Source organism: Pleurodeles waltl, chromosome 8 (genome assembly GCF_031143425.1).
Source record: "Pleurodeles waltl isolate 20211129_DDA chromosome 8, aPleWal1.hap1.20221129, whole genome shotgun sequence".
NCBI classification, from domain to species: domain Eukaryota; kingdom Metazoa; phylum Chordata; class Amphibia; order Caudata; family Salamandridae; genus Pleurodeles; species Pleurodeles waltl.
The window spans coordinates 1,494,063,808-1,494,081,384 of record NC_090447.1 but is presented as its reverse complement, the minus strand read 5'-3'; the positions used below and the strand labels follow the sequence as shown (position 1 = coordinate 1,494,081,384).

At 45.0% G+C, this 17,577-nt stretch overlaps 1 protein-coding gene across 3 annotated transcripts in view; it reads left to right on the top strand.

The window, feature by feature from the left end:
• Positions 1-17,577, top strand: part of NDC80 (NDC80 kinetochore complex component) — a 131,639-nt gene that overhangs the window by 37,212 nt on the left and 76,850 nt on the right. For all 3 annotated transcript variants that reach the window (XM_069202714.1, XM_069202715.1, XM_069202716.1), the window contains exons 5-7: positions 2,418-2,590; positions 4,770-4,872; positions 15,659-15,742. In XM_069202714.1, coding sequence (XP_069058815.1) covers positions 2,418-2,590; positions 4,770-4,872; positions 15,659-15,742 — 360 coding nt within the window. The remainder of the gene's footprint in view (positions 1-2,417; positions 2,591-4,769; positions 4,873-15,658; positions 15,743-17,577) is intronic.

Genomic DNA, 17,577 nt, shown 5'->3' with positions numbered 1-17,577 from the left:
GAAGAGATCCCTTGGTCTCTCTTTGATTTACATTGAAAACCCGACGCTTGTTTCTACACTGCACCCGGCCGCCCCAGTGCCGCTGAGGGTGTACTTTTTGTGTGAACTTGGGTCCCCCCCGGTGCCCTACAAAACCCCCCTGGTCTGCCCTCCGAAGACGTGGGTACTTACCTGCTGGCAGACTGGAACCGGGGCACCCCCTTTTCTCCATTGAAGCCTATGTGGTTTGGGCACCTCTTTGACCTTTGCACATGGCCGGCCCTGAGCTGCTGATGTGATAACTTTGGGGTTGCTCTGAACCCCCAACGGTGGGCTACCTTGGACCCAAAACTGAAACCTGTAAGTGACTTACTTACCTGTTAAAACTAACATTACTTTACCTCCCCCAGGAACTGTGAAAATTGCACTAAGTGTCCACTTTTAAAACAGCTTATTGTGTTTTATGTGAAAAGTATACATGCTAATGTAATGATTCAAAGTTCCTAAAGTACTTACCTGCAATACCTTTCAAATGAGATATTACATGTAGATTTTGAACCTGTGGTTCTTAAAATAAACTAAGAAAATATATTTTTCAATAACAAAACCTATTGGCTGGATTTGTCTCTGAGTGTGTGTTCCTCATTTATTGCCTGTGTGTATGTACAACAAATGCTTAACACTACTCCTTTGATAAGCCTACTGCTCGACCACACTACCACAAAATAGAGCATTAGTATTATCTCTTTTTGCCACTATCTTACCTCTAAGGGGAACCCTTGGACTCTGTGCATGCTATTCCTTACTTTGAAATAGCACATACAGAGCCAACTTCCTACAACCCCTCAGTGCCCTGGTCATGGTTTTGTTCTCAGCATGTGTGCCCTAAGTTCAAGCCCCTTTGGATATGTCTAGCATGCTTTTGTTGCAGGATGTAATTAGACTGGAGCCATAGTATGGGAGGCAGGAAACTGAGCACCTCAACGGGAATCCTTTCTTTAGAAGTTTCTCCCACTTCAAAGAAGGCACAAGGTATAAATATTGGACCTCAGACTCCAACTCTTCAGTACCCTTAGGGATCTGTGGAAGAATCTGCTAGGAAGAACGGCTGCTGTGCTGCTGAAAGGACTGCCACTCTCCTGGACTGCTGCACTACTGCCCTACTGCCCTCTTGCCTGGCTGAGAAGAACTTGACCAGCAACCTGTACCCTGGACCACCAGGGTGACTCCAAAGGCTAGTCTCTTGTAACAAGCACCTGGACTCTGCAACTGTAAGTTCCCCTGCCAGCTTGTGCCACTCCAGCCCTGGGGACCCTTGGATGTGGGCCGGAAGGTGGTCTGCTAGCCCATCTGTGTACCCAGCAGGACCAGCGCTGCCCAATCCCAAGCAGAACCAATGCATCGCTTCAGCTGCATGAACTTTCCAGCCGCAAGGACTTTGCATTTCTGTTGCAGCCTCATTGGAGCCGTTGCTGCACAATGCACCCGACGCAGGCCCTCACATCGCTAGCCCCTCACCATTATATCCAAAACAAAGATGCAGGACCCCTCATCACAAGCCCCGTTGCTTCTTCAGAACCAGCCTGTGTGCAAAGCATCCTCAAATCAGGACTACACATCACAACCTTCCTATTCATTCGACTTCCTCCTTGACGATGATGCAGGCCTTCGCGTTGAGCCTCGCAGCTCCCCCGAACTGATGCTGCGCAACGCATCTCCGTCCCAGACTTTGCATCGCTTCAGCTGTGTGAACACATCTTTGACGGGGGACCTTGGAACACTCCACAACCAGGATTTAAGGTACTCTTGTTCATTGGGCCTAACTGGACCCTTGTAGTCAGCTTGACTGTCCCGGTCCGGCACAACCAGATAACCACAGTTGCCACTTTGTTCTTTTTGGTGCTGTTTTCACTGAAGTCTTATCCACCACCCCTCACTTCTCCCCCCAAGAAGCTTCCAAGAAAAACACTTTGTACTTCATTTATGCTTGTCCATCATAGTTGTTTCTGTCTCAACACAGTTGGCCATACTTTTTAGGTGACAGATAACAGAGAAGAAAAAAAACAGCCTTACCACCTTTGGACATTATTCGTTCACCTCCTGTTGTAGTGTTGTACCGTCTCGTTGTGTATGTGTATATTCAACTAGTGCCTGAGTAGCATTGACATCCTTGTGACTGAGGCTTTATAGAAATATGTGAAATATAAACTGAACTTCCTGTGATAAAGCATTTCCCTTTCCACAAGTAGTTAGTCATTTCTTCATGCTTTGCATTTTCATGTAGTGCAAAACATTTTAAAGAGGCTATGAGTTGACAAGTTAAATATCTTCCTAAATAATTAAATCAATGGAGATGTATTGCTTGTGTCAAAGTGAGGTCTTATAGAAAGTATGTAGGCAGACCAGCTACACCAAAGTAACTTGCATATTGTCTTTAGTTTCTTGTAGAAAATGGCTACTCCCAAAACATATCTGTGAAGTCTCTCCAAGCACCTTCTTCGAAGGACTTTGTAAAGATCTTCTCATTCATCTATAACTGCCTTTCCCCAGGATATGAGGCACCTCTGGCCAAGTTTGAAGAAGAGATTCCGCGGATATTTAAAGATCTTGGGTATGGAATATAGTTACAAATCTATTCTATGTCTGTTAAGTGTAGCAGTTGGCATTTACCTACTGACCAATTTAGGATTTTTTAGCATTGTGGAAATTCAAGATTGTTATTTATTCATGTATTTATTTTTTGGGGGTAATTTGTCATCAAGCTCATTGTGAAAAGAAATCAAAAGATCCACCTGCACACTCCTAGAGGATAAAACGATTATTGAGGAGTAGTTCAGTTTACAAGTTTGGCAAAAATGTAAAGGAGCTGCAAAGGTCTCTGTCTACTCTTGTTCCCGATTTATTTACAAATGAGAACTCTTAAATTTGCGATTTTTATAAAGGCACTTTTTTTTGTTGTTGTTTTTTTTTTAAAACTATATTTTTCCCTGTCAGATTTCACTGTCATGCTATCATTTAAATAAACAAAAGCTCAGTATCGGAACTGTGACTTAAAATATTATTGGCTTTACAATACTTGATGCATTTGGACATTTGTTTGAGCTATATAAACCTTGTTTTCATGTCATTTATAATACTTCTGCTTAATCAAGATTAATTATTCAAGTGCTCCAGGCCTGTGGCCATAGCCATTAGTCTATCCCTAATAATATCATATGTTTTGATAGTGACTGATAATATCCTGTAGTATGCATTAATGAAATTAATAACCAAGTTCAGACTTCGGTCTCAGATAAAAAGGTTATCTTAACTGCTATTTAATTGCTATTTAGCCAGCAGTACTAATTTGCTTATTCCTACCCAGTTTTCAGCACTGAATGTTTGGTATACACAAAGAATTACTAAGCTTACTAACCACTCATTACCAAAGATATGGATTATACCATTGACCTGAAGTGGTACACTCTGCTCATGCTGATAAGTGTTCAGCTCAAGATGTTCATATGGCACATAGTTAAAGATTATTATTCTGGGTGCTCTCAAAATGGTGGTTGTTGGATATGGGGCACAGAAAGCTAGTGATTCTTCCAAAATTGCACTAGTTAATTAAATGGGTCTTTGGGGTAGCACTCTGTTCTCTTTGCTCCACAGTCAACGGTTAACACTCAATGGCTGTTCTCGTTACTTGGAAATCACTGGATGAAGCTTACTACTTTGTATGCCAATAGTTGACTGAATCGACATCTAGAATGATAAAAATAGGTAAAAACAAATAGCCAGGCTTATTAGCACTGCTTGAACATCAGTTCTTTATCGAGGATCTGGACCATACTTCTAGTCTCACCACAGTGCTCTAGCACGGACTTCCTATAGTCTTTGAAACAATGCATCTGTTTAACACCGCCTCGGCTATCCACCAGTTCAGTGCCTGCACAGAATTCCCATTCCAACAAGCATCAAACTGAAATTAGATTACCCAATCTTGCTACTGTGTTACAAATTTGTTATTTCTAAAAGTATCTGACATTTTCATTAATGCCTTTGTGTTTCCGACAGCCAAAAAAATTATGAGTCTCTGAAGTCTGAATATTGCCACCTGAGCAGAGCCCCAGGCATTGCCAATAACGCATCAGTTGAAAGGAACCACATTTACTCAGCACACACCTTCTAATAGTCTTTTCTAAAGCATTTTGTGGTGCAGGTCACAAAAATATATTTATGAATAGTATAGGAGACAGAAGATTCTGGTCATTAAACAGCAAGAATATGCTTATCGGGCAGACTTTAACCTCTGGGAATTCCTGTTGAGTATTGCAGTAATAGACTTTATGTCCAGCCTGGGCTTACGTAAGTTTCCCCATTTCTTACTGACAAGACTACACAATCAACTTTACTAACATCGAATTTAAGTCATTAAACCATAGGTAAATCTAGGGGCCTACTTGCTTGATGCCACTGAAACATACAGGGTACATCTGCGTCCTCCATCAGAAGCACTAGCTCTGGGGTCCAGAGCTATCTAGAGAATAACTGCACAAACAAAGGCTAATATTGTCTCCTTTTCATTGTACTTAACTCCTGAAGGCTGTCTCAGAAGCCCTCTATTAACCTTAGAGTAATTTTACCTGTAAAAGCCCACCTTTTCTCCAAATGATGTACCTAGAAAGCCTGAAAACATCAGGACATGACTCAACTGTGGGGGTTCAGAGTGCATGCATTACAAGCTCTCAAAGGTATGACTTAAAATGTTCTTTGTGAGTGATCCAGCTATGTTCCTTTTCCTTTTTCAGGTATCCATTCCCACTTTCGAAAAGCTCCATGTACACTGTAGGAGCACCACACACCTGGCCCCAAATTGTAGCAGCCCTGGTCTGGTTAACGGAATGTGTTAAGGTACCGTTTTAATTTGTTGATTGTATAATGGCATGTTTTTGCACAAATCACATCTCAATATGTGCCAAACTGCTAGCAGAACAACTTATAACCGCATATGATCACATAGTTCTAGTGAAAGAAGAATAGATTTTCTTTTTCAAACAAACTTGCTGCACATTCGAGTGCCCTAAAAAAGATTCAAGTTTCATGAATTGTATGACCCCATGTGTCGGCTATGCCAGAGGTCATAGTATATTAATATGTAGATGCTAAAAGAGTCATTATTCTGGACATTCATACTTAAAGTAAAGGAAGCTGGCTCTGCAGACCTGGGGCAGTGCTCCCCAAGTTTACTCTTGGGCTACCATTCTGAGGCATTATTCCAGCTCTTCTAGTTGGTGGAGAAGACCTGACCAGTACACTGTAGACATGACCATACCCCTAAAGTAGAAGCCACTGTGCCAACAGCAACTAGAGGGCACTCCCATAGTGGCACTAAGGTAGTGAGAAGCCATACAGTACTGATGATAGGAAGGATTCCATCAAGGGTGTACAGTGGTGTGACTGGAAAAGCTATTGTACTGATGCCCCGGAAGCTAAAAAAGCTGTAGAGATACGAGTTGCAACCATTGCAGTTTCCATTATGCACATAACAAATTGTAGATCATTTGGGACATGGAGGGAGGTGGGATCTGGTTGCAGTACCCCCAACATACTTTTGCCTGGTTTTTAGATGCAACTTTGACTGAAGTGCACTGGGTTCCTGCTAACCAGGTCCCCAGTGCCAGTGTCCCTTCCCCAAAACGAGACACCTGGTTGCTTGATCACCAAGTGACCAGGCCCTTTAGCACCTCTATAAGTCTCTAGTAACTGGTAGCCCTGGTACCTACGGCATGGGTACTGAAGAGAGCCCCTCAGAGCTGCGGCACAACTTGTGCCACTCTGAGGGACCCAGCACTAACATTATGCAGTGTGCCATTGCAGGCCTCATGACAAGGTGCCCCAAAATTTAAAACACAACATGCCACACACTTGTGTGCCATGTCTCCTAAAACACTGCTTGTATTATCTGTAAGTCACCCTACAGTAGGATTTAAACCCTAAGGCAGGGTGCATTACATTACAAATGAGGGCATATATGCATGAGCAAAAATGCTCCTACTATGTCTTTGTCGATTCTTAGACATAGTAAGTGTGCAGGGAAGCCACTTTAAATACATGTGCTGGTCAATTCGAGTTTCCCAGCTGCAGGATGTTTTTTCTGAAGATGGGGATTTTTGGTATCAAATATCTCGTATTGATAAACCCACAATGATGCCAGTGATGGATGTATCAATACATGCATTCAGAGAGCACCTTAGAGGTGCCCCCTGAAAACCTACCAGCCTCTGGTGTGCTTGCCGACCAGTTCCAGCCAGCCTGCCACCACCAGACAAGAGTCTGGCCTCCTGGGGTGAGAACCCTTTGCTTTCAGGAGGCCCAGAACAAAAGCCTGTCTGGCAAGAGGGTGTGACACCCCCTTACACAGGATGACCTGCTGATTAGCCTGGTTGGGCCGGCGAGCTTCAAAGAAGCTACTGCCTTTGGAATGCAAATCTGGCTTCCCTCAGAGGAGAGGATCACTACCCCCCCATCCAGAGCCCCCAAGGCACCTGGACAGGCGGGATAATTAGCTAGTCGGGTAGGCGTGCCACCCCAAGGGTAGTACTACCCTAAGGTGGGCTACTGCGAGGTGGACATTATTTTTCAGAAGTAGATATGTTTGTAATGGCATACTTAGGGATTCTGGGACAGGGTATATAGTGGGCGTAGTGATCCTCATTGGCTACTACCCTACACACCCCTAATACACCTAAACTCAGTATCTAGGGGAGCCCCTAGCACCAGAGAAGCAGATCCTGACGACCTAAGAAGGGAGAGGACACACAAGCAGAAGAGGAAACAAGAAGCAGCTGACCTGGTACCAGCCCCGCTGGCCTGTCTGCATCTCTCGTCAAACTGTACCAAAATCGACTCATCCTGCAACTGTTGACTTCAGAAACCTGGGAGGACTGACTGCCTTTGAAAAAGACTTAAGACCTCCTGTGAACAGCGGAACTGTTCTAAAGAATCTCTAAAAGAGAAGGCTCTGAGGCCCTGGGAACCGAAAAAAGACGACGCCTGAAGTCACCACTTCCCCTGTCGCCTTAGGGCCGAGTTGAAGTGAGCCACTGGTGTCAACAAGATTCCCCAGCCCTCCAGACCTCAAGTCCATTGTGGTTTCACCCCTCCTGGATTCCCCAACATTGCCTGCAGCCTCTGCACGCAGGCCCCCTCAGCCGCAACTGCTCCACTAAGGAAATACCCGACCCTAAGGACTTACCTGCATCTGTCACCCCTGGGCCTTGGAGAAAAGTGTCCCCCTGTCTCAGAGCATCGTGAGGCCTAAGCCCTCTTGCTGGTTCAGCCCGACTAGCTTCCTAGCCAGAGCCTGCAGCCTTTTTTTGCGGTGACCAATCTTTATTTATACGCATTGGGCACCCAATGCTGAAAAGCACCTCTGTACTCGGATGCCTCAGTGCCTCCTGAAGTGACCTGTTGGTGCTGCCTCGGACCTTTCCCCATACTTACCTTAACTCCAGAAGATTGGTCTTGTAAATTGCTGCTAAGTACCAGTTTGCAGAACTTGTTTTTCCTCCTATAGGATAACATTGCAGAACTCAGAAAATGCAGTATCCACTTTTTAAAGTGAAAAGAAATCCTATTTCAAAACATACCTGAACGATTTTCCTCTGATGCATAAACAAGTACATAGATACTTGCTATTTTTATGAATTGGTGTGGATCTCCTACTTGCGTCGTGTGTTTAATTTATTGACTATTGTGGATATTTGTAGATGTCTTGAACTTGTCTGTATTAAGCCTAAGGCTGCTCGATTGCATTACTCCTAAATAGAGCACTTTGGGATTGCATAGCAAGCCCTGTCCACTCACTTTACAGGGTATTAACCTACTGTTGGACCTGGCCGTGTTTACAGGGCCATCCCCAATCTTTTTGCCTTCCTCCTCCTATTTTGCTGACCTCTTTTTGTTGGCTTTAGGACTCTGAGCACTTTATTACTGCTGATCATTGCTAATGTGCATGTGCTCACCCTTCTAAACTTGGTATGATTTGGCTTATTTAATTTACCTATAAATCCCTTGTATAGTGGTATCCCTTATACCCAGGGCCTGTTAATTAAATGCTACTAGTGGGCCTGCAGCGCAGCTTGTGCCACCCACAGAAGCAGCCTTTCAAACCTGACTCAGGCCTGCTTGTGCAGTTTACTGCCACCGGGACCTGACATCTAAATTTACTTGCCAGGCCTGGAACTCCTCTTTTACTACTTATGTCACCCCTAAGATAGGCCCTAGCTAGCCCTATGGGCAGGGTGCTGTGTATGTAAAAGGTAGGATATATGTCTTTATTTACTTCATGTCCTAGTAGTGACAAACAGCCTATTTGGTTTCTTACTACTGTGGGTGCTGCCTCTCTCATAGGACTGCATTGGAAATTCCCTGACATATGTCTAAGTGGTATTGTCTAATCTATGAGGGGTGGCACAGGCATGTTTGGTTTGGTTGTAATGGTAGTGAGGAATGCTGTTTACTGGTGTAGGTGGATTTGTTTTAAACATTTTACAACCATTATAGAAATGCCACTTCTAGAAAGTGAGCATTTCTTAGTGCTTGTGACTGGTGTTTTGCAGCTTGACTCCAATCCACATCTGGTGCAGAGTGACAGCTGGGCTTTGTGCATACTTTTCAGACACCCTGTACACAGGGAGAGTGGAGGTGTCACAAGAAGTGCATCTGCATGCTGAATGGTCTTCTTGCGCTGGGAGAGGTGAAGGCGGGGCGCACCTGCATCTGTAAAGGCTGTGCCCTGGCCTAACACAACGGGCTTGTTTACCCCCTGCTGATGTCTGGAGCCAGTGCTGGATGAGAAAGGGGACATTCCTGGAACTGGTTGGTGCTGGTTGGAACCCCTTCTTTCCCTTTTGTGGAAGCTGCGCAAAATTAGTACAAGTACAGGGGTTTTTACCCCACATTTAGAGAGCACTTTTTGGAACTCAACCTCGGCCACAAGGACTGCTGGGCGGCACCAAAGGACTCATCTGGATTGCTTTTCTGCTTGTTGCCTGCTGTCCAGCTGCTCCCTGAGTGTGGGGTCCCTAGGTCCTATGGGGGCTAACAGGAGGAAGGGCCATCTTGGAAAACTTGCTTGGTTGTGCTGACTGGCTGGTGAGTGTATTGCTAAAGGTACTGCCAGTCTAACCAGTGACACTATGTGCTTGCCTGCCTACTACCTTAAGTGTTCTCCAGGAAGTGCTGCCCTGGCTCCCTGTCTGTGCCTCTGGCGCATGGACAGCGCCTCACTTCTTACTTATCAGCCCCCGGCGCATGGTGGACGCTGCTGTTGCATTTCAACATGTGTAGAGCACTGCATAGTTCTCCAAGGAGCAGCGTGTGTACCACAGTGAGCACTGTGCAGAGGTGCGTGCAGAGGACTGCTCGCTGCCTATTGAGCCTTGTGCGGGGAAAGCTGTTACCCCACCTGCCAGATGCCCCACGCACCCTGAGGAGTACTAAGGCCATGGCTCTCCCTTCAGGACCGGATGCCTGGGCTCAGAAATACTGCCACAACAATGCCAAAGGGGGTTAGCTCGACCCGTATCGTGCCTCTGACTGGCATGTTGGCCATTGACGGAGGATTCCTCTGGGCCTGCGTCGGCAGTCTCAGGAAGAAGACTGCAGCCTCCAGGACAGCAGCCAGCCCCGGAAAGTACGAGCCACCAGGGAGACCCAAAGGCGATCTTCCCCTGCTGCACTTGGCTGTACAGTGCATCTCTGTCACAGCTGCACTGTGCACTCAGGGGCAGTTTAGTTTCTTCAGTCCTTGCCGGGGAGGGGGAATCGAGGGCGGGGGCACCGAAGATGGTCTTCCACACCGGCATCTAAAGTAGGACGCCTTCCCCCTAATGGGGCGTACCTTAGAGGAGGGGGCCGGTCACTTATAATCTGGAACCCTCGCTGGTGCTGCAACAAGGGAGGTGCGCTAGGGGTTCCTGACCCAAAGTACCGTGCAGGGTGTAGTAGGCACGCGTGTTCTCCTGCGGCCTACAGTTTTTAAGTAAACCACCGTAGGAGGCGCCAGGACGCCTCCCATCCGGATTACTGTCCTTCCCATAATAGGAGTGCAGGAGCTCCCAAGCTGGTAGGGTGTGTCGTGTTACCACCCACCGGGTAGATGCCTTGCAGGTGCATGATGCCCCACGTATAGAAGGTGTTTGTGGGTGATTCCTGTGATAATTTATATTCCATCATGATACTCTTGCCCTCATCATGTACGCTGCATTCTTTCCCCTAAGGGGACCTGATTATGTTCTATGTTGGGCTTGCTATGTTGGGTGACCTACATCTTTTCATGCAATGGGAGGGTGTGTTGTATGATGTATGCAGTATAGGAATGTTTCAATCTGTGTGCATTCATGGTGGTGTCTGGGCACTTCTGATGATGTGTTTAATACGCCATGTGCATTTTTGGTGATAATGACAACCCGACTACTGCTGGTGGGGCCGAATAATAGTAACCTATGTGTTTTACCTGACTACTGCTTGCTTTCGCATGGTACTTGTACCTATGTGATGTTCTGACAACTGCTTGTGTAGCAGGGTATTACTAATACATGTTGTGTTTGGTCTAATGATTTATGTGCAATACAGTTTATTTTTATATAATGTTGTGTTTCCATTTTTGTGTATTTATGGTGTCACGTGTCACGTGTCACGTGTGGGGTGGGGTGGGGTGTGTTGTGCAAACGCTTTACACATTGCCCCTGGGATAAGCCTGACTGCTCGTGCCAAGTTACCAACTGGGTGAGCAGGGGTTAGCTTGGGTGTATAACTCCCCCACTCGGTTGGTTGTGCCTGTCTGAGGTGCATATCCTACCCAACCAAAAACCCAATTTCTAACACCTACCACATAAAGGGATAGCTTCCTACAGTGCAGTTCAGTTCATAAATCTTTATGCAGCCCTGTTCACGCCTATAAAACAGAAGGAGCACTACACCTAGTAAAAACAGTGCACCCTGTTTATCTGTATTTACATTTCCTGCGGATTGTCATAAAATACATTCTCAGAAAAAAAAATCGGAAACAACCAGGATACACAGAAGTTGGGGAACTGCAAACGCCAAATAATTAATGTAATTATGTTAGGAGTCTGTTGGCCTAGGGTTACAAAAGTTTAAGATTCACATAAAAACCGTAGTAAATTAACATTTCTAAAAAGAAGCTGCACATTTTTCAAGCCAGTGATTGTTTGGAGAATGTGATAAGCATGATTGCAACCGAAGGGAATTGCTAGTTCTTACTGCAGACTTAGGAAAGAGGCTAACCCAAAAACAAATGACGGAGGAATTCAATAGTTGAAGTTGCAAAAAGTCTTCTCTACATCTGCGATGCCCCATGCTCTTTAGCAATGGCTTGAGGAAATGTTGGAGTGAAAAGCTAAAAGAAATTGCAGAACAACATGAAGTGCCCAAATGCAATAAAGGGGCTAGGTAAACTTTGGCTGCAATGTAATCTTGGTTTTGCTTGGAGTGAATAATAAAACTAGAAACAATCGACGGGAGATACAAGATCCTCCGACAAATATGGTTTTCCTCGGTTTGGAGGAGAGAAGTATTGCCAAGACCCTAAAACTCTGCCCCATAAGTGGCGGCAGTAACGCATTACAAGAGGGGAGTAATGGTCCTTTCCACTGGGTCTCATAAGGCTGCAAATTGCTCCTTCTGCCCTACTAAGCATGAGATGTGTGCTGTTTAATTGGGAATGCCACCACCCTGACAAGCAAAAAAATACTCCTAGGTAACTGAAATCAGTAACACTAGCTAGTGAATGTCTTCTGAGGGTATGTTTGGGTAGATTGATCTTACCAGGCCCGTAAGCCATAATATGTGACTTCGCATAGTTGGTCGCTAAATCAAGACTCGACATAAGGAGACGAAGCAGTCCACCAACAGCCGCAAGGCTTTAGGGGTGCCAGCTAGGACCACCACACTGTGTATAGAAAAGCTAGCACCTGTGTGCCGGCAGTCTTTGGGGTGTGCACTGGATTTGCAGGTTAAAAAAAAAAAAGAAGAACCTATGCTGTTAATGTAAATGATAAAAAGTGGGTGGGGTGGTCTAAAATGCATCCTTGATGTACTCCTCGCTTTAGGGCAAATTCAGACAAAATTTCCCCTTTGACACCCAAAGGTACTCATGCAGCTAGATTTATATGCTCTGAGTGCAGGAAATTCACTATGGATAAAACCACCCCTTAGTCCATGCCACAGCTTGGTCCTGTTACCAAATCGAAAAACTGTGGACAGGTCCATTAATGCCACATACAGCGGCCAACGCTTGACATAAGTGCATTTGTTAACTATTAGGCTCAGATTCAAACATTGCTCCACAGTACCCAAGCCTGAACGTAGCCCGAATTGGAAAGGGGAGAGGATGTCATTCTCTTTGGCCCAGGTGACAGGCGGTTGTAAACCACTCTCCCTGTTATTGTAACTGTACTGTCAATGAGTGATATAGGTCGATAACATTTCAGGGACATGCAGGAGCCCTTTTTGAATAATGGGACAATGGTAGATATTGTCCATGAATGTGGGATGTTTGTATTGAGGGAACCATTGAAATTGTTAGTGGTCTATGGTCCCGATAAGTCTGTTCCACACTTTGAGGTCTATTCGGACGCCATCTGGGCCTGGCGTTTCCCTCTCGAGCACTGCTGTGTCGCCGACTCCATTTCAGGGATACATGAAGGGGCGGCAAGTGCTGCAATCTGCTCTAGAGAGTATTACCCAAGTCTGTGCCCACCTCAATGTGATAAATGTTGCTGAAGTTCGAGGTGCAGTTGGATCCCATTATGTTACATTGGAATAGAGAATTTGCTGGGCCGTTCCTGGAGCTGATCTTCTGTACCACGTCCCAAAAAGTCTTGCTATAGTTTTCTTTTGCGGCACATTCTAACAACTACCAGTCTCTCCTGTACAGAGCCTCGTCCCTAGCCTCAAGGGTGGATTTATAACCCAGATGACTGGCCCGAACGAAGGACCGGTCTCTCGGGGTGGCGGCCAAGGCCTTCCTCAGTCTACAATTGGCCGCCGAGCAATGCTTGTCAAACCAATGGGGTTCGTCCTTATTGGATTGAGCGGGGACTGTTTGATGCACTGCATTAGATTGTTATAATGAGCAAGCTTGGCAGCTCCACTAACTTCGGATAAACAGTTAAGGAATGACCCCTGCTGCGCCTTTAATAAAGGCCAGGGTGATGGTTGTATTTTTGAGGTGCCATCTGTGGAGTGTTGAGTGATGGGAACTGAATTGGGAGTACATTTATGCCTACTCAGGGGCAATTGGCCTAGGGCGAGAAGGGCGTTTCGATCTCTTCACCCAGTCTGGACCACCTCCCCAGGGTAGGAAATTTCCAGAGACAAATACATAGTTGATGGTTGAGGGGCGGCCAATTCCGCTGAAAGATGGCAAAGATACGCCACCCCCTTAAGAATGTTAAGTAAATCCACTTGATCAGATGCTGCTAAATAGCCAGACAACTGTACCCCTCTAACTGCTAATTCCACAGCCCACTGTTAACACTCCTGATTCCCAGTTACAGCCTGCTAACTTGGCGTTGAAGTCGCCACACAGCAAACAGTATGGTTGCAGTTTTGAATTGTCTCCTGCGATTTGTAATTTTGAAAGAAAATTAAAGAAATGGGTAAAATGGGTACAAACTACGTTAGTAAAATCGTTGTTATAAAAATGTATTAAATAAGACAAAGAGGATGAGTTATCTCTAATCTTCAAAACATAGAAAGCTGGGGACCCAGATTCCGTTGCTGTGGCTTCTACAAGGAGACTCTGGCTAACCCAGATCGAGAGACCTCCCATGACTCTTCCTCAGACTGATGGAACAGCTACATTAGAATAACAAGTATAACCATCATAAGATGTAGGGGTAGTGGCCCAGGTTTCCTGTAATATCATACTTTTCTGCAAAGACTCTCGAACAGGGTTATCAATTTTCCCCTTCAAGCCTGCAACATTCCAGCTAAATATTGAAAACTGACGACCTTGTGTCAAACCTGGAAACTCAGCTTTAACTGGAGTGAGTTTCTTAGAAGTTTCCTGGGCAGGGGATTGATTTGCCACCACTGGAAGTTAATCCAAGGCCTAAAGGGCATCATATCTCTGAGGACCGTTACACATAGTGTGTGCTCCCTAGCTGTTGAGCTGGGATGAGGAGCCTCGGGCAATTGTGATAAGTGTATGAGGGAGATCGGGAGGATAACTTGCGTAAGAACTTGGGGTCTCTGGGAGTGGGGCCAGGCGGTTTTTTAAAAAAATACCCTCATGGAACCAGGGCAATGATACCCCTCAGAACACTTCGACAATTAACACCAAACAACAGATTCCAGCCAAAGAAACCTAAAGTTCATAATTAAACAGTCACCCCTGGTTTCAACGGGGCCTGGCCCAATCAACACACACCTCTGCAGTAGTAGAACATCTTTATCATGAAATATTGATAACCCTTTGTGCCTCACCAACCAGTCCAAAGTCTTGTTAACTAGTTCATCGTAAGATTCATTTTGCCCTTTGGTAAAGGTAGCACAAAAGGATGACGGATGAATTGCTGAAACTTTTCAAACACTCACCCCCTGTCACAGATCTGGGTTAAATCCATCGTTCTTTTGGTCTCCATGCCACCTCAGTTTGGACCCAGCCATGTGCAAATCAGTCTTGACTCTGCCCCCCATGGGAACAGTCCAGCCCGAAAGGCCAAGCCATGTCCTCCCTGGACTGGAAACAAGCATCTTGGGACAAGTTTTGGGGTTTTGCCCTCACCTCAGCCAGGCTAGCTTGAATCCAGTGGCACAGTGAGCAAGGAACCCACGTTGCAGGGGCAGTCCAGGCGCTTTAATCACTCCAGCACAAGTGACAGCAGGAGCCCCTCCTCACCAAACAGGGCTCTTGGGACAGGTAGTCCCCCTCTCTGGCCTCCAGGCGCACGGTAGAAGCAGCAGAAGACTGCGCTACGGGGACAGTCAAGACGCTTTAAGCGCATCAGCACGGGTAACAGCAGGAGCCTCTCCTAGTCAAACACTGTGGCTTTTGGGACAGGTGGTCCCACCTCTGACCTCCAGGCCCTCCGTAGCATATATATGGGAGGAGAAAAAGTAGATGGAAGGAAGGAAACGCCAAACAGGAGCCAAGATCAGTTGCAGAAGCAGGCTATTGAGGTGCTTTGTGTGAGAGGTGCAAGGGCTCTGTGAAATTTTGTATTTTTATTTCCTGTCAAAAATTATATCCGACATTAAGACCCCCTTTCATTTGTAATGGGGATCTGTGTACATCGGTATTCGTTTGAAATTCTTTCCAAAATGTATGTAAAATATATGTGTACATGTATGCTTATTGGTGCATTTACACTTGCAAGCATGTCTATAAATGGATACACGTTACAGTAAGAACTTTGTCAAATTGTGCTTCATGTGGTAAGATACAGTGTTAGGAGCAGGCCAAATATATAAAGGAAATCTGGTATCTAACTTGGTTACTTCACCTTGAAGTTGTACGTTAATAATGACCTGCAATGCTTAATTTCATCGTTCGCCCTTGGACAGTGGTAGTTGTGTCTGGCTTGAACGAAATATGCATATGTTAGTTTAAGGAGTCGCCCTCACCTGTCTGTCTCATTTGATTATAATCTCTTTGCCTTCTCAGTTGGCGTACCATCTCAGGGAGACTAAACTGGACCAGGAGTCCTGGGAGGAAGAAGTGACCGAAGATGGGATTGAGCACAATAAGGTGAAAACAAGTTTTAATGTTAGCTACTTCAGTTTTGTTTTGAACTCTCACCTGCAAAATCCATTGCTTAATTTGTGGCAGGGCTTAGCTTCTGAACTCATTGTGTAGCACCTGGACTCAGAGATGCTTGCGCTCAACATTGTGCTCAATGTGCAATGCAGTGTAATGTACATACTGGCATGTTTCAGAGCTGCACAGATTTAGTTGCGGATTGACTGCTTACACAGCAGTAAAGCTAACACGGGAAAGGCCTCTTTCAGAACGAGACAGAGAAATATGGGTCTTCTAAAACATTCTTGGGAGCCTGGATTTTTAAAAAACAACTTCTGCACTGGCAGAAGCTTGAATTACCTGCTGAAACACGCATTTCTATTTTATGTAATGTGATTACGTTCCTTCTCTTGTTCTGCCTGAAAATATTGGAGGGATTTTGTGCAAAGGCATTCATTATTCCAATTTTGAGATTTAAGACTGAAGTGAAATGCTGATATTGCTAATCAGTGTAGGTACTTCAATGGAGTATATTCATCCAAGTAGCTGGGTTGTTTGTATTTCCTGTCTACCTCTTTTGACTGCTGCAAAATATCCCAAATTTTTATTTTCACCACCTAACAGAGAAGGTACTTTAAAAGCCTATTTTAAGTATTTATTGACTTCAATACTGTCTTTGCTAATACTGACGAGATAGGCTATGGGGCAAACTTATGATGGGGCATCAACCTAACCCTGCGAACGGCAGTCACTAGTCTGTATACCGACACCTGGGTTAAAGTAAAGTTAGCACCACAATGGGTCATGCCACAGAAAGTCCATACTAACAAGGGATTAAAACAAAGCTATGTCCTAGCTCCCCTTCTGTTCAGTCGAGCAGACATGGATAGGGCAATGCCAACCGCAAGTAGATTTCCACTGAAATTAGAGTCTCAATATTCTACAGTATGCCAATAATACCGTCATATTGGGTCACACCTGGGTTGGTTTACAACGGGCTTCAAAGGCACTGAACAATTATTGCAATACCACAATCTTATAATAAATAAAGAGAAAACAAAAAGTGTTATATTTGGGCAAAAGACCCACAAAATGGCCGCTGGTAATTCACTGACCCTAAAATTGAACACGCAAAAAGTTATGAATACCTTGGAGTCTGGCTAGACACGCGGAGGGGCTCAACAGCAAAACCTGCTGCTTGAAAAATGTGGCCCGAGCATTAAATAGTTTCTTTGCCCTTTATTGAACTGCCTCTCAGTCCTAAACATTAGTGCCATCCTCACGATAGTGTCTTGCAAATTAATACCAACATTTACCTTAATCTGGGTGATGATGACATATCGCAATAAACTAGCAAAATGGCTGGGCATAACCCAGTGTTGAACCTTCAGACTACTGTTTCATCTATCCAACAGTACTGCACAATCACAGTTGTGCATGGAGTTTAATCTTGTAAAACAAAAACTTATGCTTCTTGCAAACTACATGAGCTACTGCGTGGAATTGAGATGCGCATTGCTAAAGGCCTATTGTGGCAAGCAAGATCACTAGGAAAAATACCTCATAGAGCGACTATCTAGTGTCAGCCCTAAATCACATCCACTTCATGGAAATCTGGGAAATTACACTCCCCATAAAGCAACTAACTAAAGTTATAAAAAAAAAAGCAAGTGTAACTCCTGTTTCTAAAAGAGGACATGGATAATTTTGACAAAAAAAGCTCCTGCATGGTTGGTGTCCAAGTTCTACGACCCACCAATCTCTCAAAAATATCTGACCCTCTCACTGGCCTTAAAACCGAAAAAAGAGCTAGTATGTGGAAGATTTGGACTGATTCTGTTGAG